Source organism: Eulemur rufifrons, chromosome 16 (assembly GCF_041146395.1).
Source record: "Eulemur rufifrons isolate Redbay chromosome 16, OSU_ERuf_1, whole genome shotgun sequence".
Classification (NCBI taxonomy): Eukaryota; Metazoa; Chordata; class Mammalia; order Primates; family Lemuridae; genus Eulemur; species Eulemur rufifrons.
The window spans coordinates 55,068,519-55,092,545 of record NC_090998.1 but is presented as its reverse complement, the minus strand read 5'-3'; the positions used below and the strand labels follow the sequence as shown (position 1 = coordinate 55,092,545).

The 24,027-nt window shown below is 37.3% G+C and overlaps 1 protein-coding gene across 1 annotated transcript in view; it reads left to right on the top strand.

The window, feature by feature from the left end:
• Positions 1 to 1,139: 1,139 nt before the first annotated feature.
• Positions 1,140 to 24,027, top strand: part of TSPAN8 (tetraspanin 8) — a 29,731-nt gene continuing 6,843 nt past the window's right edge. Inside the window, exons 1-6 of the mRNA XM_069490616.1 lie at positions 1,140 to 1,292; positions 12,032 to 12,094; positions 17,700 to 17,837; positions 19,338 to 19,412; positions 19,513 to 19,620; positions 23,491 to 23,625. Of these exons, the coding sequence (XP_069346717.1) occupies positions 1,233 to 1,292; positions 12,032 to 12,094; positions 17,700 to 17,837; positions 19,338 to 19,412; positions 19,513 to 19,620; positions 23,491 to 23,625 (579 nt within the window). The 5' untranslated portion in view covers positions 1,140 to 1,232. The remainder of the gene's footprint in view (positions 1,293 to 12,031; positions 12,095 to 17,699; positions 17,838 to 19,337; positions 19,413 to 19,512; positions 19,621 to 23,490; positions 23,626 to 24,027) is intronic.

Sequence of the window (24,027 nt, the reverse complement as noted above, 5' to 3'; positions counted from 1 at the left end):
CTTATTGTATAGAATTTAAGAAAGATTTTAGAGACTTATTTTCCCAACAACCCTTTGAAGTAAAAAGCTTCTTATATTTATGGGGAGAAGAATTTCCTTTGAGAGGCAGGATGTGGAATCTAGCATGACCCAGGTTGTTTATACAAAACAGTCCACACCTCCCTGATTAAGTCAGGGAATTTTGCCTTTACCTGGGACAGCTGCCTTCTATTAGCACTGGAAACAAATTGTACAATCTCTAGTCACTGATCCATGACCACCTTCCCATTTTGAATTTTTTTGCCCAAGAGGACAGAAGAATCCAGAAACTGAGCTGGTGGAGACAAGCTGTTCCTAGACACAATTTATCAGAGGAAGGAAAGTACAGGGTCCACCTTAAAAGCAAATCAAGCTATCAAAAATACTACACATTATAAAATAAACACAGTAGGGGCAGTCAGAGATTGACTTCTGAGAATTTTTTCCTTTTACATCATAAAGAAATACAGATAAAAACTGAATGGTCTGGTCTTATCAAGATAAGCAAGGCTGCCTCTCCCTCTGCTCTTCCCGCAACTGCGGTGCATTTAAGGCAGCTCCGGAACTGTTTTGAAATAAATTGAGAAGTTTTAGAAGGCAGGTACATGTAATGATTGTTTCACTGTTCTGAGGTTAATAACAAAAGGTTGCAATGTCCGAGCCTTGAGATTTTGTAGATTTCTAAATGCATTTTATTGCATTTGGAAGAAATTTTGTATTCTTGAGAGAGTGCAATGCAAAAATGAGTTGAGACACAATTGCCCTTTGCCTCAGAGCAAAACAGACTTATTCCCCTTAGTGGAAATAGAGGGCAGGGAAGTCAGGCTGTGGTTCCTGAAATTCACCAACTTAGTATCGCTGTGCCATTCTCTCCTCTGATCCAGCGCCACTCCCTGCACTTGATATCTGTTTACTTTAGAGGAGGCAGTTTTTGAGAAAGGATCATAAATATCCTGGCCCAGTGCCCCAGGAGCCATGACAAGCAAAAGAACATACTCACCATATCGCTTTGTGATATTTAAATGTGTGGGTTAATTTTTTATCCACTTTAATAACTGGGTTTTTTTTTTTTCCCCTCTCTACTTCTTTGCTATTTCTGCTCTGAAGCCGTGGGCACAGAAATCTCTGCAGGCAAATTACTCCAGAGCATATTGCAGGACAACTATAACGAACAGTTGAATTCACGGCATCTGGATTCCTGATCCTTTTCCGAAATGGCAGGTGTGAGTGGCTGTATAAAATATTCTATGTTTATCTTCAACTTCTTGTTCTGGGTAAGTGTTTTTCTTTAAATTATCAATTTTATGCAAGAAAGGGGATCTTGATAGAAATATCATAAACAAGAACAGACTCTGCACTAGAGAAATCAGAGAAGGAGGGAAATGTATTTTCCATTTACTTGTTTGGATTTGTTTGTTCTTTCTTTGGTTATTTTAGTAATTGAAAATGAGCCAATGACTCAAAAAAGTACACTTCAGAATCTGGGAGGATAAACATTTCATAAATGTTTTGATATTGCTGCAAAAACAATCACAGAGGAAAACATACCCCTTAATTAAAGAACAATTATTCTTAGTTGTATATCAAGCAGGGCTCCCCAGCCTAAGGACCCTGTGGGAGAAACTTGATCTGATTCCATCCGGAGCCCAGGCCCTGGTTCCTGCCCTTCACATCTGGGTTTGAAACAGGTGAATCTCAGGGTGTGAGATGAGAAAGACATGGGACGAGGATCATTTTCAAAGCCAGAACTGAGAAACAATGAGTCATGAAAAACTTGAGGAGGAAACAATAAAATTACTTGATCATAAAAAGATTAAGGCAGTGGATATGTATTGGCATTTTAAAGTCAGTATTTTGATGTGTCATCCCCCCACCTTTAAATCAACAGGGTTTGTATTTTAGCAAGTTGTTATATTTCTCTTGCAAGTCCACTGACACAGACATGATCAACAAATTGATAGGTAACATCTAGCATTGGAAAATGAAAAAACAAGGTGTGAAAAGGGCAGGATGGAATGTTGGGAAATTGACCTTATCATTTTTCATATGTACGGTACAATTAAAGACTATTTAAAAGTATATCAGTAGAAATAGCTCAAAACACTCAAATGAAAAAAAGTATTTTGCTTACTGGATTTAAAAAATAGCTTATGCAGTACCAGGAAGAAAGAACTCTGGTTTTGTTTTTGTACCTGGTTGCCTTTAGTAAACAGAAAACTGGTAAAATATCTATGTTTTAATAAATTTCTGTCCTATTAAAATAATGATGGACTTAAACTTAACTACATGAATACAGTTTTATTGTATAGAATAACTTTCTATTCAATGATCAATAGTCCTAATGAATGTAGATAATATGTTGGTGAATTAACTAAGTAAGTGGATATACAAATAAATAAAATAAAATAAAGAGTTGTTCTTTGTACTTTCCTTTTTCTAGAAAAATGGGCTGCTTTTACAAATATTAAATGAAGCTCATGCATATAGGCCAGTGTTTTAAGTTACTCCTGATAAATTTCTTCTCTTGAAATATTTAAATTGATTAAACGTCTTGAGTAGAATATAAAGAAATGCCTGTGTTCTTTGGTTTGATTTTATTTCTAGCTTTACATTAGAAAGTACTTCAAACATTCACAGAAGAACACAGAGTAGGGTAATCAACCCCATCAACTGGCCCCAACAGCCACGAAAACATGGCCAATCTTTCTCCTTCCAGACCCTCATTCACTTCCTCCACCCCACATTACTTTGAAGCACATCCCAGGTATATCATTTCATTGTAAAGATTTTAGTATATATCTCTGGAAGATAATATTTCTTTTATAATATGTAACTGCAGTGTCACTATCACTCTTAAAAACTTAAGAATTTCTTAATCACTTTTCAAATATCCACCTAGGGTTCAAATTTCCAATTACCTCATATAAAGGTTCCTGGTTGAATCAGGATCCAAATAAGGTCCACATATTGGGATTGATTAACATACCTTTTATGTCAATTTTAATCTGTAGTTTCTCCCTCCATCTTCATTTCTTTGTCTCTCAGTAAAATTTTATGTACTGGTGTGTATTGTTTATCTTATCACATTTCCCGAGGTCTGGATTTTGCTATTTGCACACCCAGGGTATAGTTTAACATGTTCCCCTGTCCTCTTTATTATCTGTAAGTTAATAATTGCATCTGGCAGCTTGATAACATTCAGGGTTTTGTTTTGTTTGGGGTTTTTTGGCACAACTACTTCTTAAGTGGTATTTTACTCTTTCATCAGGGGGCACATGATGTCTGATTGTGTCACTATGTGTGATGTTAGTAGCCATTGATGCTTAAGTGCCTGTATTCATTATTCATTATTCCATTAAGAGGTTCAAATTGGTGAATTCTATCAACTTTTCTTCATTTATTAGCTGGAATACTTTCAATAAGGAAAAATTTCTCATTTATTGTTTGGTTGCCATGGTACCTAGTCTTTATTTTTTAAAAAGTAGTATAAATACTTCTTTCTTACTCTTTACTAACCCGATTTCAAAATGATGAGTTAACTTTCTGGTATTATCCAACAGTGACAGACTAGTATTTAAGTATCGTTATGAAATGCCAGATAAACTCCATTACAATTTTACCCTTATTGCTTTGCAATTTATTCCATCTTTGGCTAGCAGGAGCTTTTTTAATTTGGTGCCTGACTCCTTTTGATATGATCCTACTAACTTTGATAAACCCTTCACTGTTTGATATGACAAGATATTTCAGGTTCACTTGCCTATTTCCTGCCCAGACCTGGAATCAGCTATTTCTCCAAGAAGTCCTGATACCCTGTCTTTAAAGAACTGTAGCCATTGTCTTCTTTATATGATACAGAGTATATATGGCTCATTTAAATAAACTAAAATATTAAAATGTTAATAAATTCATGGCTCCTATTTTATTAAGATGTCCCAAATACCCAAACCAATAACAATCTTCAAATTATGAAGTTAAAATATATCTTTCTTATATAAAAACATCATGGAAAGTGCTAGCAGCTATTTGTGAATACATCAGAGATCAGTGTTTCATTGCCTAGCTAATCAGGAATTTGTAAGAGAACTGAATTTTAAACCAAAACGATAAAGACAGTATAGGAGAGAGATAAATTATAGATTCAGGATTATATATTTAAGATTAGGGTTCAAGGCAGGTTGTAGAGGTCTGTACCATCCTACACCCAGACATTATCACTGCTTTCCTGGAAAGCTCTGATTATTTTACAGTTACTGTTATCTATTTGTTTCTCTGATAACCCAGATGTCATTTAGACATTTCTAACTTCCCTCAGGGATTCCTCCCATCAGCATATGTGTTGAGACCTACAGTCTCTATATAAGAGATCTTGAAATGGAGTTTCAGTGAGAGCAATAGTTGTAAAGACCAGTGATAACTTAGCCAACAGGTGACATCAATATTTTAAATCAAAATCTAGGCAACAGGAGTCTCTAAGGTTAGGGAATATGCCTATTTCTACTCTCCCATCTACCCCCAACCTAGAGCTCTCAGTTGGAATTTTACAATTCTTCATAGGAAATTAGCCATTTGTCACATTTCTAAGGTTTACTTAAGCAAAAATTTTTACAGTCCCACTGATGTGGTTTTCTTGTAGATGTCCAAGGCTGTATATGTTTTCAAATGCATTCTTTTTGGTGTAACTTGTGAAACTAAGCCTTTGCAAAGTAGGGCCAGATGTTGAAATATTTCTAAGATATGCTTATGGTCATTTAATCTAAACATACCAGTTTCTTTTGGGGGAGAACTTGAGATATGCCACATAAATATGCAGTGATTTCCATTTGTTTGAAATACTAATTGAAGAAAAACATGTGAAAGTGAAAATCATTCCTAATCACTCATGCTAGAGTTTGATACAAGTTAGAAAATTGGAGGTGCTTTAGATAATAGATACCTTATAGGTACAGAACCTATTTCCCTGAGTCTTGAGTCAAAAACAGATGAATTCCCCTTTTTTTATGCTCCTCTCAGGTAGATCAGGACTGGGAGTATTGTAGATGCTTAGGGTGTCTTAGGGGTCTGAGTAAGCATGGAACATGGGGCCTTTGGCCACTGGATGCAGAAAATGGTGACCAGAGACAGAGAGCTACGGAGAGCCTAGCTCTTAAGGAGGGAAAGCAGAGTGGGGTACATTAGCAATCCCAAAGGTGAGAAGACAGTGCCAAATTATAAATCCAAATGTATCAGTAACTGAAGAAAGCCAATGCATGAGGAGGTTTGAAGAGAGTAGAAGAAAGTCAGAACTTGGAGAGAATCCAGGAACCAGCGTTTCACTGTTTGCCATTGTATTTTACATGGTGTCTGGGCCTCTAGATTGGATGTGCTGAAAGCAATTAAAAGATTGGAGACAAAGCAAACATAACTCTGAGATAGGAGTACATTAAAAAGACTAGGACACAGTTACATTTTATTTTGTCAGTTGGTGAAATTCTCCCAAGGTAAAGAGTTAACAATGGCTGAAATGTATGAACTTTGTAAATGCAGTGGTTGCCTGCCACTATGCAATCATGATAGAATTATAACAGTGACAAAAGGCATTAAAGCCCCATGGTTAAGAGCTCAGGCTGGACATTAGCACCTTCATCATTACCTGTGCTTGCTTGGGATAATTAGTTAACCTCTTTGTGCTTTCTTAGTCTTCATCTGTAAAAATAGGAATAGTAGTAGTATCTACTTCATGGGGTTGTTGTGATGATTAAGTGAGTTAATTCACAGAAAGAACTCAGAATGACACATAATAAATGTTTAAGAAAAAGACATTTCAACCAACATTGTATAGGCAGTTTTATGAGACAGAAATATGAAACTATCCTGCATAGTAATGAATAAATTTCAATGTTGGATTTTAAACAGAGGAGAAAATAAGATGGCAAGAACAATGATAAGGCAGAAATTCTCCTTCCATAAATTAAAGGAATGGGGAAAAAAGTAGATTTTGTAAACAGACACTGAGATTCAAATCCTGAATCTTACCCCTTATTGCTTCGTGACCTGGAACATGTTCCTTGCCTTTTCTGGGCTCCAGTTTCTGCATTTGTAAAATGACAATGACGATTTTATCTGGCAGGATTAATTGTAAAGACTAACTAAGATACTTTGTGAAAGCTTATAACCAAGCACTGACATGACAACAATAGTTCAATTAAAGCTATTTTTCCTGATTCCAGTCATCACGTTACTGTTTCATTTAAAAGTTTTCAAATCTGGTGTGATAGTATTTTATATATAATGTACTTTTAAAAATTAAATATAATTTTAGCCCTACTCCTCACAGAGTAAGAAAGCTATAGGACTAGAGGGATATTCTAACCCTGAGGTTGGCCTCCACTTTGTATATCTAGGACCCCAAATTTCTCTGTCCAAAAGTCCTGAGAATTCTAAATCAAACCTTTTCTTTCAGATCATTAAGTGGGCACATTTGTCAAGGTAGGAAGATAGAACACATTTTTTTCCTTCATATTACCTTGAGTTATAACTTCCTACTATAGAGACCTGTGGTCTGTGGGCTGTTATTTGTACTCTTGCCCCAAGCTCTTCAAATGCATGCACAGGTCTACTCACATTACTTATAGGGAAGTTGTACTTTTGAAACGATGTAATAAAAACATCCCTGAATTTGCAGCATTTTATGATTCAGAAACATCAGGATACAGATCAAATGCTGAACATTTATCCTTTTTACATGTTTTTAAGTTATATGAATTTTAGTGTTTTAGTGGTTATTCAGGCCCTATTTGTGTGAGCAAAAATGTGGTTGATTTCTTTTCCCTAAATTTAGAGTTATTTAAAATGAGAATTTGCTGTAGTTGTACTGGGTGCTTGCTTTACTTAATAGATTTAGAATTTGCACATGAATGCAACCATGGAGACACATGAAGTGTGCACTTAACACTCATTGATACAATAAGCATCATTCATTTGGGGCTGAAAATTAAAAAGAAACTATGACAGCAGATCCTGCTAAAGATTGAAGATTCTAATTTACTCCACTGATTTAGAGCATCAGAAAATCTGATATTGCTGAAGGGTAGGAGACCATCTCAATAGATGAGAGCTGGATTAGGCCATACCCATAGAGGGAATGCACAGGAACTGCTCCTCCGACTGGAGGCCTGAGAATTACCATACCCCATGACATTAGAGAGTGAGGCAAAGTACCCATCCTACTCTTAATAAATGATAAATAAGAATAAGTCTCATCTTATTCAAGGATGAATAAAGGAAAATAGAGCATAAGACCTAATGAAAAATGCTGTTGAACAAGTCAAAGATATTGTCACCCTGAAGACTTAGAGGACAAGCACACATTCCTAAAATAAACACTGCAGAATCCTGAAAAATGTATCTGGAAATTGTTATTCACAATATGATGCTAGAAAATAACTTGCCATGAAATAGAGGCTGGAGGCCATAAGAGAAATTAAAGTTAATTGGAAAACTATAGGATGAAATGAAAAGGGAAATGGATAAAATGAATAAGGACTTCAAGTAAATAATAAACACAGTAGCAGAATTAAAATTCACTGTAGATATCACATTAAATAGAGACAGTGACATAGAATCCCAAATTGAGAAGCTCTCCGCAGAGGAAAATTAAAAAAAAAGATAAAAATGATGTGAAAGAAGATGGTAGATACAGACAACAGAGAATAAAAACCCAAAGCAAGCTGTATTCCTAAAGGAGAGGACAAAATAAATGGAACAAAAACAATAATCAAATTAATGATGGAAATTTTGTAGAGCCAAAAATACACCTATACACAGATGGAAAATGCCTGTTCTACCTTAGTGAAAGAAGACATCTATGCCTACATAAATATTAAGAAACTACTAAATTAGTTAAAAGATACATAAAAATTTTTACAAATGTCTAGATATAAACAACAACAACATCAAAAACCAAGCAAACAATGCATGAACAAAAATAAGGCTGATCACAGACTTCTCCTCTTGTAACATTAAATGTCAGAAGATAATGGAACAATGTTTGCTGAGTACTCAGAGGCTTTCACATTGAATAAGACTGAAAGATGTCTTCAGATACTTATATTGTAAAATTTACTTAAACATATTCCAAATGATTAAGGTATGAAGTAAAAGTGGAGAGTTTAAGCATGGGAAAATTATGATAACAAAGATCTGGAAATAAAGAATTCACATGTCTAAATGGTTATATTTTTTATTTCAAAGTGGATATCAATCTAGAAAATATTTTTGAAAGAGAAGAAAAATATAGAAAATAACAATTTACTCTGAGCTAAAACCCAAGACTGAATACACTAAATGGTATTTATTGGATTATATGGAGTAAACATTGTTAGAAATACATATTAGTAAATACAATCACCATTAATTCAATTTAACAAATCTCTTGGTTTTTTGATAACTCAATAAGGAAAAGAAAAACAGAGGTACAGAATATAAAATAGTATAATTAATAAAGCATATACAATTGATTTCTAATAAACTTTGTACTCTCTTTAGACTTTATTGTCTTTTCCAGTATCTCTGGATCTTTAGAAATTAATGAAGGAAATGCAAAAAATTCTCATAAGCAACAATTGTACAATCTGCATTCTCTTACCTCAACACAGTTGAATTAGACTTTCTATGTTCTCAGGAGCAGCACAGAAAGAGTTCCCTGAAGGTTACCTAAAAGGTGTCCATTTCGGACCAATAATGGTTTAGCTCACAATCAACTCCTCCTCCTAGCATAGCATTTTCAGCACTCTCCAAACACACTTCAATAAATACCCAAATCAAAGGATAGAATTGAGAGGGAGGAAGCAGGGATGATTGGAGGACACATTATCAGAGAAGAGGACAAATCAACATTCTACCATTTATCTTTGTCCTGGCTGGTGTTTTCCCATTTTCTTCCTGACATTTCATGGTTTTCAGCTTCTGCCTGGTCTTAGTCTGCTCAGGCTACCATAACAAAATACCATCGACTTAGGTGGCTTAAGCAACAGAAATTTATTTTCTTACAGTTCTGGAAGCTAGGAGGTCTCAGATCAAGATGTAAACCAGCTGGGTTTTTGGTAAAGACTCTCTTCCTGGCCACCTGCTTGCCATGCTGTCACATTGCCTTTGCTTGGTGTGTGAATGGACAAAAACATCTTTTTTACAAGGTCACCAATTCTGTCAGATTAGGACCCCATTTTTTTGAGCTCATTTAACCTTAATTGTCTCCTAAAAGCCTTAACCCCAAATACCATCACATTGGAGGTTAGGGCTTCGATATATGAATTTGGTAAGGACACAATTCAATTCATCACATATCCATAAGCAAATATTAAAACTGTCTAATTTCTTAGAATGGTGGTCCAGACCAACAGCATCTTAATTTTATAAAATAAAGATGTCCTGAGAGAGCTGAGTGAAAACCACAATGATTCTCTTCAAAGAGAAAGCAGAGTGGGGGAAAGGTAAGCTTAGTCAGTTCTGCAGGCCTGGGGGCCAACATATTAACCCATTTCCTTTCACAACCTTACCAACAGAAAGTAGGACAGAGGTAAGCACTTATTTCTTAATTGGCACCTTTAATTATTTAAAAGAGTATAAAGATTGGGGGACAAACCCTTAAAGCCAAACTGGGGCAAAGTCTCAAAGAACCTTTATAATGGTCAGTCTTCCAACAATTGGGATGAAGTAGTTTAGCATTAACCCTGACTCTAGAATGATCATTCTTGATAGAAAAGAAATTTACTTTTAAAGTCATTCAACAAATTTATGAATAATTTCATGATATTATGACTCTGATTTTTTTGCATGGGAATTTCTCTAATCAGATAAGAATAATATATTCTAAACATTTGTTTCATTTTTAAAATGAAAAAGTTTGAAGAAAAGATAGAGACAGGGTTGGAGATGATATTTTAATCAACTTTAAATCTCCTAAAATAATTTTATCTAATTGTGAAGATTAAAGTTGGGCAAAATGTTCTTGACTTCTCAAACAATTGGGTACTCTTTATTTTACATGTTAATGTTACAGAAAACTTTCGGTGGCTGAGAAGACTAAAAGTTGTCATTTGAGAGGTAGATGTAGTTGATTTCATGATTTCATAATATTTATGAATGATTTGATGTCTAAATACATTGAAAAGTGAAGTAAACAGCAACACACAAAAAAGTTAAAGTTTTAAGAAATATCACACTCTTGTTATGAGTTCTTACTAAGTTCTTGCTAAGAGTTCTTAAAGATTTCTCATTTATAGTTTAATAAGTATCAGGAAACAGTGATAATCATAATAGTTACTAGAACCATTAATATTATTTTTAGTTAAAGCTAAAGACCAAAGCGATTATTAAGATAATCATTATAAATCAACTTTTGAAAGGAGAAGAAAAAGAAAGAAAGTATCAGTGAACAAATCAAATAACAAACAAAAAATCCAACTGGTATGACATTACTGAAAATCCCACAGGATCTCATTATCATTTGATATAAATTCTCACTCACAGACTCAAAGAACAATAAAGAAACAAAGAACTGCTAAAATGACCGTGTATCTCCATTTTCAAATACAATTAGGATTTAGTGGAAGGATGCTATAAAAACACAGGGTTGAAGAAGTAAGGAGAGTTTTCAAGCTCAAAAGCTGTGTTTTTTATGATTTGTATTTTGTGGTATGTGTGTATAATATAATTAAAATGCATAGGCTATTTGGTGGTTTGATAAAGAGCTTTGGATTTTCATTGCATTAGTTATTTTGTAGTAGTTGAAATATGTAGTAGGGGCAGATCGGTTAGAAGTTACCCTAGATGTCCATGATGTGACTGTTTCCTCTCAGTATTCTAATTTCTTTATTCAAAATAAAGGATTTGGATCTAGATGATTTCAAGATCTTTTAGGGAGCACAAATTATTTGGTTATTCAGCTACTCATTGCGCTTCCTATTTCTTTACAAAGCACTTGCCTCTATTGCCTCTGCAAAATTAATGAGAACCCATTAAAAGTTCTGTTTGGGGGTCCCAGGCCTATGGCTCAACCAGTGGAAGCATGGCGCTCCAAGGACATGGGGTTTTGGAGGACTCAGACATTTCTTTGTCAGAGCACAGAAAGGTCAGAATTGTGTAGAAAGTCCTCCAAGGCCTGCTGTGTCTGGTATGTTACCAGTCCTGCTCTTAACATCTCTATCTAATAATAGATCTCTGAGGTTTTTTTTTTTTTTTTTTTTTTGAGGCCACAATATATATCTTTTTTTTTTTTAAACCCTGAAAGACAAGAGTTTTCCTTACACTAAAGTAAAATGTGTTTTACATTTTATGTATTGGCATTGGTCCAAATTAAATAATCTGGTATAGTCATTAAAGGAATTTAAGACTTTAAGTACTGTTCTTCATTGTTCCTTCTCTGTGGGTAAACTTCACCACCTAAAAGAGCCTGTTTAGAAAAGAGTTTATTTGGGTTCAAAAAGTGTCAATTAATATGTATCGTTGTTGCTTAACTGTGAACTTTGTCAAATGTCCTACTGCTCCCTGTCTATCCCAATGTCTCCCTCCCTCTTGAATCTTGAATGAATGTTTGATGATTATTAATAGTTAGTTATTCCCTTCTTTCTTGGTCCAGCATAGCTTCTCAGAGACAAACCTAGGGGCATGATAAGGCTATTTTATCCTTAAACTGTTGTGACTTATCTTTTGTGTGTTACAACCTAGCAAAAAACATAGGCTTGGAGTTACAACATGGAAAATAATCTTTCTGGCCTAATGGGGATGACTTCTTGTCCATACATCTAGGAATGGACTGTGGATGAGAAATAGAATTATTCTCATCAAACTTACGAATTACAGTGGAACATTTCAATGATTATCTGTGCATGAGTATGCTTCATTTATGTCTCTCAGGTTCTAATGGTTACTCAATGATAATTATTATATCCAGATGGATGGGGGGGTGTGGAATTATAGTTCCATTTGATCTTAATTGTACTCTAACATTTTTTGTTTTTCTTTTTCTCTGCAGCTATGTGGCATCTTGATCCTGTCACTAGCAATATGGGTACGAGTAAGCAAAGATGGCCAAGAGGTAAATGCATGAATACAAGTTGCCCTGCCTCCCAAGTAGTTCATTTCTCCTATAATAATGAAAATAATGACAATAATAATCATAACATTTCTAAAGGATTTTTCTTAACTGCCTCATGTAATCATTTGTGCTGACATGTGATTTTATAATTCATTCAATCGATGAAAATTACTTACTATGTGGCTGGCACTGTGCCGGGCATGGGACAATCCTTCCAGAAAATGGAGGAGGTATACTCCAAAAAATAGAAACATTTCAATGAAAGTGGAGGTGGGAAGGGGCCAAAGTGGAAATCTACTTCCTTTACTATTTGTTTAAGGCCAGCCTGAAGTACAGCTTGAGAATATAGGCCATCTCTCCTCCCCACCAAGAAAAACAGTCTTTGTAGTAAAAGCTATTGACAATAATTTAGCAGATTCCAAGGTGGTTGATCCAAAAGGAAAGAAGGTGAGACATTCTCTTGAAGAAGAAGAATTTGAATCTGTGTTTTATTTTATTTTATTTTATTTTCACCTCCTTTTATTGAAGGAAATAGAAATTTGTGCTACAGAGGCAGTGATACCTCAGAGCATGACAAGGTAGTCAGTGGGACTGACATGACAAGCCACAATGCTGGCCAGGGGTCCTACCACAGTGAGAGGACCAAAACCACAAAGATAGCAGGAGGTAGCAAACATACCCAACACCCAGCGTAAGCATTTCCATTGGCAGAGAGCTTGGCAATGCATCTTAAAAACAGGGTCTCCTCACAGCTGGCAGGGTATCATGTCAAGCCACCAAATCCATCCCAAACTAACATGTAGTCTAAGGCAACAAAGTAAAAGGATAGTTTGTATTTACCTGTTGCAACTGACGTTGAAGGTGAGCTCTTGCAACAAGAGGCTAATCATGTTGGTGTCATTCAGTAGTTAGCCGGGGGTGCCTTATCTCTATTCTTCCTATCTCTGTAAGATTGACATGACCCATTTCCCTCCACCACACGCTATTCTGTGTCCAGGGTCAAAGCTCTTACCGAGATCCACAGGTATGAAGGAAATTTATTTCATATGGTTAATTCTGGCTCCAACCTTTGGACTCCACAGGCGCTGCTCCTGTTCCATATCACAGTATCACAAGGGTGAAAAGAGTGGGGGTGGGGAGGGGGAAGGGAAGAGTGTGTGGGAGGGTTTTCTGTCAGTTCTACTTAACATAGTGCCACCTGGCACCATTTTGTGGCTCCCTTGCTTCCATTCTTCTCTCTCCTCTCTTCTTTTCAGGCACACCCCACCCTCCCAAAATTATTATTCTGACCTCATGCAGAGCAGGTGACTTGTTCATTATTGTCTGGACTTTTGTTCCTATTCAAGGTCACATCTTCTGCTAGAGCCTGTTCAAGGTATCTGCCCACATAAAGAGAGTTTCCCTTCCTTAGAAGAATTTTGATTCCTAGCTGATAATTATTAAGAAATTACTAAGCCAAGAATTAAGACAATGCATTTTCTATCACAGCGTATTACACCATGGCGCACCTAAATGGCTTTGGACATAGCCTAGTGGAAAGAAAGATTAAAAGTGAATTAACATTTGTTTCCTTTCCTAAAGTGGGTGGCTTTTCTGGAATTTTCTTTCTCTCTTTCTGTCTCTCTCTGTGTCTTTCTTTCTTTTTCTCTTAAAAATTTCTCTCTACCCTAGAGAACTCAGAGAATCATGGTGGCAATTAGCTGTTTCCTCATTCTGAGCCTCAGAAACTGGGTGGGAGACAGGTGTGGCAACTTGTTGGTAACATTTGAGTGCATCAGGATTTCATTTGTTTCTTTATACTGATAAAATGTAACTGTGACTTCCTGATGACGCGAGGCTCTGGTGTTTGGGCACAAGAAGGATTTTAAGGTGTGCAGAATTTCTGTTGTGTAGAATCTGATGTCCGACTTTGGGACTGTAACTAAGCCCAGAGATTAACAGCCACCTACTTACAGTGTGCTTTGGCCTTTGTAAGATGTGTGTGAGGCCTGCGTTGCCTTTTATTTTATTATTTTATTTCCTGTTGATATTTTCTTTCCCTCCCAGTGCTTCTGGTAAACAAATTTGATGTTTAGTCTGTTAAGAAATCACACACATTGAATGTATTAAAGGAGAACTGTTATCCTTGAGAGGGTGTCTTCCACATCTGGGGATAGGAGTGAATTAGATAGAGCTAGACGCATCTTTAGTTACATTCTGACTCTTGCACTCTGTCAGCCTCTCACCCTGAACGAAAGCCTGGATCTGCCAGGACAACATTAGCCAGTTTGCCTTACATAAAATTGACTTGATTTGTATTTGTCTGAAGTCAGTGACAAAGAAACAAGGCTGAACAAAGAGCTGAATTTTATTAGTGAAGAAACAAAACTGGAAGTTTTAGAAGAGAAAACACGAGCATAAACACAGAAAAGAAGGCTGTCTGGGAGGTGACATATCTTTCTGGTAAAGTGTCTCATAGGGACACCTTTTTTCTAGCTCAGAATAAACTCTGCACTGTGAGGTATGGGCAGCTGTCCTTGTCCCAGGAGATCCCTTCTAATCCAAAGGGGGAGAAATTCTCTCCTTGTCCTAAGATACACATAGACACAGTGTTCATTCAAGACAGCTTTTCAAACCCTGCTGTGTCTCTCTTGGAGCAAACATCCGAACTCAGATTTCCACTTCATTCTTGAATAAGAATAGCCACTTGTTGGGCTGGACTTGGAACTGTGACCACCGGGCAATCAACACGTTGCTTTCTGGCCAGTCTCTGGCAGTGGGTCACCCTGTTCGGGTTAGCCTCATAGAAGTGCCTCACTACCTGCTGGCCCTCACTATCCAGCCTCACGTGCAGATATTCGATCTATTATTCCTATGTCTGGGCTAAGTTCTGATAACCCAGCTAGGGAGGCTTCAACCCTTGCCATCGCCTCAGGGTTTGCCTGTACTGGCCACAGTGTTCTAGTGAAGCAGTGTATAGTGGTGAGCACGCAGAACTGGTTTCCTAATGCTTCCTTTTTTGTCACATCTATTTTGATCCAAATGCTATACTTGTTTATTAACAAAACATTGCCTCGGTCCAATCTTAACAAGAAAACAAACAGATTCCAAAACAAACAAAAATCTTTAGGACATAACCAAGCTTTCAAAATATGTAAACTGAAACATTATCTGTAAGCATACACTTTTAGACACAAAGGAGGCCTGAGATAGCACTGGGATAGCTGACCCAGTTCCCTTGTATACATGGAAAACTGGGGCCCAGTGGTTTGGGTAATTGTCCCAGAGTTAAAAACTTATTTATTAGGACCCTGACTGCAATATAGAGCTTCATTTTCATGTTTTTATAACTATAGATCATTCCTTCCTAGTGACCTTTGAATAAAGGTTTCCTCCAGACCGGCAGTCCCCAGCCTTTTTGACACCAGGGACCGGTTGAACTGGAAGACAATGTTTCCACAAATGGGGGTGGGAGCGGGGGAAGGAACATTGGATTCTCCTGGGGAGCATGCAGCCTGGATCCCTTGCGTGTGCAGTTTGCAGTGGAGTTCGTGCTCCTATGAGGGTCTGATGCCCCTGCTGATCTGCCGCGGGGAGGGGCTTGGGCAGCGATGTGAGCGGTGGCGAGTGACTGTGAGTGCAAGTGGGACTTCACTTGCTCACCTGCCACTTGCCTCCTGCTGTGGCCCGGTGCCTGGAGGGCCAAGGACCAGCCCCGGTCTACAGCCCAGGGGTTGGGGACCCCAGCCGGCTATAAGTAGATTTAAAAAGCCTTTAAAAACAAAAATATCATTGTTAGTAGTAGCAGTCTTTTTTTTTTTTTTTTTTTGGAGACAGAGTGTCACTCTGTTGCCCAGGCTAGAGTGAGTGCCGTGGCGTCAGCCTAGCTCACAGCAACCTCAAACTCCTGGGCTTAAGCGATCCTACTCCCTTAAGCTGGGACTACAGGCATGCGCCACTATGCCCAGCTAATTTTTTCTATATATATTTTAGTTGGCCAGATAATTTCTTTCTATTTTTAGTAGAGACGGGGTCTCGCTCTTGCTCAGGCTGGTCTTGAACTCCTGACCTTGAGCGATCCACCCGCCTCGGCCTCCCAGAGTGCTAGGATTACAGGCGTGAGCCACCGCGCCCGGCCAGTAGTAGCAGTCTTTTTTGTATTGACTGTTAAGGGAGCTGACCTATGTGCTGTCTGGAAGATTCCAGAAGGCAGAGTCTTTGAGTTAGTCTGAGAACTAATGCTTGAACTAAAGATAGCCTAGCAGATAGAGGTTACATGAGATAGATGGGCTATCTGTAGCACTCGTGTATAGCACAGGCACAAGGTATCACAATTTTTATTGTGATTTACTTCTCAATATATATGGAGGACAAGTGGTAGATTGAGCTCGATGTTAGGAGGGTGATGAAGAGAAGTATGCGTATGTTGCAGGAAAAGACCTGAATTATGCTGAATGGTTGGCTCACCCACCAAAAAGGGACCTGGGATTTTTTCCTCATTATCCTGTTATTTAACAGGCAACGTAAAGAGTTTCTGGAAGACTCTAATGAACTATACCTTCTGGGAATGAGGAGATAGAATTAATACAGATTGTCAGGAACTGGACTTTTTTTTTTTTATCAAGATACAAAACATTTTTATTAACCCATAAAAGTTTCCTTATGTTCCTTTTCAGTCAATTCATGCTTTCCCTCCTAACTTGCTCAAAGTCAAGCACTGCTTTGATTTTTATCACCATAGTTTTTCCTATTCTTGACCTTTTTTTTTTTTTGTTGAGACAGAGTCTCACTTTGTTGCCCAGGCTAGAGTGAGTGCTGTGGCGTCAGCTTAGCTCACAGCAACCTCAGACTCCTTGGCTTAAGCGATCCTACTGCCTCAGCCTCCCGAGTAGCTGGGACTACAGGCATGCGCCACCATGCCCGGCTAATTTTTTCTATATAGATTTTTAGTTGTCCATATAATGTCTTTCTATTTTTAGTAGAGACGGGGTCTCACTCAGGCTGGTCTCGAACTCCTGACCTTGAGCGATCCACCTGCCTCGGCCTCCCAGAGTGCTAGGATTACAGGCGTGAGCCACCGCGCCCGGCTTGACCTTTATATAAATGGAATGATACAGTATTTACTCTTTTTTATATGGCTTCTTTATCTCAACGCAATGATCCTGACATTCATTCATATTGTTGTGTCTATCACTGGTTTGAGGAACTTGGACTTTTTAATTTACAGAATTAGATTATCATAAAAACACATGGTTTATAATGCTACTTTATGCACAAAACACAAAATCTGTGAATCAAAGATCACATCAAGAAGAGTTAAAGTACCTGTCCTTCTAAGCTTTTTAAAACAGTGTTTAAAAAATCTATTACATTTCCTCTATCCAACTTCCAACATAACATTTTAGAAAAATATAAGGTTGGAAACATTATTCAAGCAAACAACATTTTGACTGAATGTAAGCTCCATGAGGGAAGGGAGTTTTTATTGTTAGGATCACTGAAGTATTTCAGGGTCCTAGAACAGGGCCTGGTATATAGTAGGTATACTCCATGCATATTTGTTGAATGAGCAAAATAAAATTCAAGGACAGGGATTTTCTGCCATTAATGTCTTTTTCATTTCCAGATTCTCAGTTCTGGGGGTGCTGACATTAACTCCAATGTTGCTGTGAACATCTTGATCGCCGTGGGTGCCATCATCATGATTCTGGGCTTCCTGGGGTGCTGTGGGGCCATGAAGGAAAGCCGCTGCATGCTTCTGTTGGTGAGTTCTCCAGATGAATCCCAGCATCCAGCCTTCAGACTCCTGAGGATTATGTTCCCTTCCGTTGTCTGTCAAAAGAACATGTCAAGATGGATGAAACTCTAGCTTCTGTTGAGACGGTTTGATTATGGAAGCTAATATGGCTTAGAGTTGGCTTAGTTTGGTTTGGATTGGAGGATACTCTGAAAGGAGACAGATTTTAATTATTTATCCATTTGTTCATTGATTTATTCACTTATTCATTTATTCAACATGACTGTGTACCTCTGTATGCCAGATACTGGGCTAAATGATACAGGTGACCTTAAGACAATTAGAACCCCTTAGGGAAGGTTAATGAGTAAACAAATAGCTACAATAGGAGTGGCCTCAGAAGAAAAGGGCAAGGATAGAGCAGGAAATGTTCAAGTCAAGGCAGAAGTGAATAAGGTGTTTGTATGGCTGAGGGTATGAAGAACTCTCCAGGAAGAGAGCCTGGCACCACAGTGCTGGCATGTTTGGGGAACTGAGAGGCCTTGGCTATAGCTGGAGACTGGCAGAAGCTATTTTCAGAAAATGATAGGAGATGAGTCTGAGTGTGGACTGAAGTCCCATTGTAAAGTGTTCTGTATGCCATGCTCAGAAAATTATAAGGGAGTGACATAATCAGATTTGTCACTTGGAACGAGATTTGTCACAAGGAGGATGGACTGAGTTGGGATAACCCACAGGCATTAGACATTCATTTTTAACATATATAGTAGAAAATCATAAATGGGTATAATAAAAATATTAGAAAAAAATCAAGTGTTTATCAGATATAAATGACAAGAGTTTATCGGAACTAATATAAACTATTTCTCTAATAAAATAAGTATGTGTCAGTCCATGAAAACAATTGTTTTAATTGTTTGTTTATTATAAGGGAAAGTAGAGACAGTTTTAATGGGACTCTAATAGTGTCCCTAGTAGTTGCTTTTTGATTAATAAGGCCTCATTTGCAATTGGGGAATTTAATTATTTGAGGAACTTGTTAAAAAAAATTAATCTGTGGGCTGCATCTTCCAAAATTATAATTCAGTAGATCTGAGGCAGATTTTAGGAATCTCCGTATATAACAAGATGCCAGGTGATTCTGATCGTGGTGGAAATGCTGTTTTGAAGCCAGTTCTGGGTTTGTGTGGGTTTGTGTTTGATAAAGAAAGGGAAGGAGAAAGATAAATTCAAATAAATTCATCGAAGTTTTCAAACTTCCCTCCATTCAATATTATACAGATACCAATAATCCTATCCATAAATTTTCATTTGAATGGCTTTCCTTGATCAGTCTTTAAAGCAAATATTCTGATGGCAGTGGACCCAAAATTTGCAGATTGAAGCAAAAGGTGGAATAAATGAAGAGTAGGACTACCACTCCAATTGTGATATGACCCCGGGTGTGGAGAGGAGTGCTGTGCCAGAATGTCCCCAGATGTACTGAATGCACTGCCGATAATATCCATTTCTTTTCCTCTTCTTCAGTTTTTCATAGGCTTGCTTCTGATCCTGCTCCTGCAGGTGGCGGCAGGGATCCTAGGAGCCACTTTCAAATCTGAGGTGTGTATACAGATGATGTTTGATAATTTTGGAAAAGTCTGAAAAGTTGAAATACCACCTTTCTGGCATGAATAATATAACTATACTTTTCAATTTTCAGTATGATCACGTTCTGAATGAAACTCTCTATGAAAATGTAAAGTATTTGAGTGCAACAGATGATAATGCAAAAGCATTCCAGCAAGCCCTGGCTGAATTTCAAGAAGAGGTAATTAGAATTTGTAGATCATTTAGGGAGTTGGACATAGTTTTTCTGCGTTTGCTTAATTTTTAACTGGCCTACTCCTTAAAGATAGGAAAAGTCTTCATTTTGCGGGTATTGATTGATTATTTACTCTGTCACCATATAATAAGAAAAATCCAAGAATATTTGTAATTCTTTTCTACAAGGTTCTTAAGCAGCTTAGAAGGACAGAGATTGAGAAGATATGTTTATGGCAGATTAAGCCTCAACGGGGTCAAATCAATAATTGTTTTAATATTTACCATTTAAAAGGTTAGCGTGTTTGGGGAATCTCTCTCTCTTTCTCTCTCTCTCTCCTTCCACTGCCTCTCTCTCATAAAGATAATTATAACTAACATTTACTGTTACTTACTACTATGTACCAGGTTTTACATTCAGTAGCTCATTTAATACTCACAATAACCCTATGAGATGGGTAATATCACTATTCTCATTGACCCCATTCTACAGATGAAGAGATTGGGATTTAGAGAGGTCTGACAGCTATCAAAGGACGGGGTTGGAATTTGAACCCAGATCTGTCTGGCAAGTTTATGAGTTTTTAATCAATTCACTATCCTCCTCTTCCCCCGCCCCCACCCCCGCTTAGGGTAACGTCACAACATGGGTAGGCATTGAAGATATTCTACTATCAGTTCCTACTTAATCTTTTAACTTTACTAAACACTGCTTCATAAAGAAAACATTCTCATCCAGTCAGACTTGTCTACTCAACATCCCTTGAACAATTCTGCCTTCCAGCCTTTGCATCATTCCGCATCCTTGGAACGTTCTTACTGCTTTTCTCTTTCTTTCCAAATTCATGTACTTTAAAGCATAACTAAAATATTAGCTACTCTGTGAAACTCCTCCTAACCGCACCTTCTTTATTCAGAATTCCTATCATACTGACTACATGTAGCATTCACTTTATGCATCACATGGAAATTCTCAGAATCTTAGGGGAGGGCTGGATTTTAGAGGTCATTTAATCTGACTTCTCATTGATTAAAGTATTTTATATTTATGGCCACCCACCCTCAAATTAAATATAGAAGATTCAAAAGTTTACCAATTTTTGCACATCCTGCCTATGTACAAGTCTGATTAGTGCGTTCTTTCTTAATTTGAAACAAAATCTGCCTCCCTAGAATTTACATCATTTATTCTTAGTTTCTGTAGAGTCTCAGAGGAAAAACAAAATCTGTTGATGCTTCTTTTCTTTGAAATGGCTATTGTTTGACTCCTCAAAGCTTTGCTTTTCAAGTTGAAACATCCTTGGTTTCTTGAGCTATTTATCAGATGACATTTTTTTCCAGAGCATTCACCAGTTCCTATTTGGATAGACTCCAGCTTGTAAAAATTCTGCTTAAAGCTTAAATTCTGCTTAAAGCATCGTTTCCAAGAGCCGAAACCTGATCTGGGTCAGTCCCTGTTTAACTTCCTCTGTGTTGTGCTTTTCCTCGCTCCCCATAGCTGCATCCTTTGATCATCTCCTTTCCTGGATCATTCCCTCTCTGGAGCCCAGATGAATACAGGCCTAAAGTAGGAAGAATTTAGGCAGCCTCAGTTCCTTCCCTGGGTGGGGCTGAGCATCCTTGACCCTCCCCAGTGTGTTGACCTAGAACAACATGCACTAGAGGTAACCACTGGGCCTCTGGATTGGGTCACGCTTGCTGCATATCCTTCATGGGATTCTGGGTCTTGGTTTCTAAGTGTTCTATTAGCTGTAGCATGTTCTCCTGAGGTGCTCCCATTCTTGTACAGAAAACCTGTGCCTGAAGCTCCTTGTGTTCATAGGACTGTATTTCTTTTCTATTGTCCATTCTTTTTTTTTTTTCCCTCCTTCTCCTTCTTTTTCTTATCCACCATTGCTTTCTTTGTAAGGTTATGCATCTTTGGGAAGAGTCCTACCACAAACTCTGGCTGGTTAACCTGGGGCCTCACTACACATGGACAGAATTTGTAGCTGCTGAGTGGCTTTCTCTTTGGATTTCAGGGAATTCCCACACCAATTCCTGGTTAATGCACTAGTGGAATATCCCCCTCTTGGATTCTTTGACTATTTGTCTAGAGGTGTTGTATCATTCACTTCACAGTGCCTTTTCATCCAGCTGTTATACCATGTCCAACAAGTCCTGACAGACTTTTTCCCTAACTGCTCCCACCTCTGATCTAGTGACCAGCTACCATGACAAGTTTAGCCTTCTTCCCAACTACCTTGTCTTCTGTTAGTATGTCTCTTTGTCTCCCTAAGGAATCCCAAGGTATCTTGTGTTCCAAATATAGACTAATCTGTGTATGTAGAGTGGGATTATATTCTACTTGATGTGGAGAGTTGATATCGATTAATACTATTCAAGATTATGTAATCAGATACAGTGAGCAATTAATCATGTCTACCATGGGAACAGGAAAGTAGTCTGTTTCAAAATTGTCCTCTTTGCTAATATTGACCTTGGAACCAATGAAATCTTTAGCTCTTTGTCATATGAACATCTGTTGAGCCAAATATTTGTATAATTCAGTCTTTGAGCCAAAGTGCAAGACTTTCTATCTGCCTCGGTTGAACTAGTTAGTTTAAATCCATTATTGGAACTATCTTGGAAACTCGATTGTGTTCTCCAGCAAATTAATCATCACTCCCAGCTCTACATCAACTACAGAAATGAGAAGATACTTTCTATTTAGCCAAATAACAACGTTGAACAGATAATGTACATGTGATAAGGTAACAGAAGCAACAACAACAAACAACAGCAATAGCAGCTACTGTATTATTGAGTGCTTTCTACAAGCCTGGGGCTTGGCTAAGTACTTTATGTCTTCACATGGATTTTCTCATTTTTATCTTTACAACAAATCTGTGAATTGGATGCTGTTATTAGCAACTATTATCATCTTTATTTTACACATAAGGAACTGTGTGTGGTGCAGAGAGGTTTAAGTAACATGGTCACCCAGCCAGTGAATGAAAGTTCTTTCAAAGTCCTGGCATTGCAATGCATTGGAGCCTGGAAAACCACTCAGTGTTAGTTCTGTTTCCTTCAGCAATTTTTTTCCTACCATTTCTGCCTGAAGAGCCTTTTCACGGATAGAGCAGATAGGAGCAAGATGAAGGATAATTACTTCTCTCTCTCTCACCTAATAATGTTATGTGTCATATCCCCTGAGTCATTGGGCTTATCACTTCCTTGTTTTTCTTCCTAAAACATGGCCACAAATCCCCTTCCCCTCCCTTTGATGTTTCTCCATATTTCAGTTTACTCTGGGCCTTAACCTTCTTGACATTATTCTAACAGTTTTATCCTTCATTTGTACTCCCCCTCATATTTTAAAGATGTCCATAACTTCAAGCTCATAGGAGGCCCCTTGAACATCTTTTTGGTCTTTGCAATACCTCTCATTCTTTTCCTCCTCTCCTTCAAAAGTGATCAGAGATCAAGGGATAGAAATTTCGTTTTTAAAACTTCTCATCTCTTTTGAGCAACAGTTCTTTAACGAGACCTTGACTCTCTTGTAGACTCTTTGGAAACTTCTTTGCTAAAATCTAGGATACAAAGATCTGACTCTGCCCCTTTCTTTTGTCATTGAAAACTCAAAGATGAGTTCTTCATCTTTCCAAGTTCCTCAGAGCTTTACATCTGCAATCTCATTTTTCTATCATTAATATTAAGACCAAAATGAAAAAATTCCTTCATTTTTGCTTCTATATTCAGAGTGGTGGGTAAAGTGACTTACACAATATTTTAGCATGAGATATATTTTAATAATGATTTCAGAAGAATATAATTCAATGTATTGAGAAGGTACTTAATCTTCTTAGTGACTATTTTTTATTCTATTGTTTATCAGTTTAAATGCTGTGGTTTGGTCAGGGGAGCTGCTGATTGGGGAAGTAATTTTCAACAATATTCCAAGTCATGTGAATGTCCAGAAATGCCAGATGATTCTTGTACAATTTATGATGGAAAATATGTTTACAAACAGGTAAGCATTAAATCAAATTTGGCACAGTAAGTGATTCTGTTATTTTATTTTCACAATAAAAGTCTCTACAAAAATTAAAATGCAGCCAGTGGGAATCATGGTATAAAAATCTAAGGAATTTCCCAAATAAAAAATAAATTCTTAGTTAAAGAAAAAAGCACATATTAAAAGAATGGAAGTATTTTATCTTCTTTGGATCTGGCATCATTTAAACCCAACTTTAATAGGTGAGTCAAAGAAACAGTTTACTGCAAAGGGCGGCAAAGGCAAAGTGCAAACTAACACAAAAGTTTATTCTGTCCTCTCATTGGTGACCTTAATCATTATTCTCCTCTATTTTTTTCTATTTTAATATAAGTTCTAGAAATCAATATTTCACTTTAGTTTTTAAAGTCAAGGTTT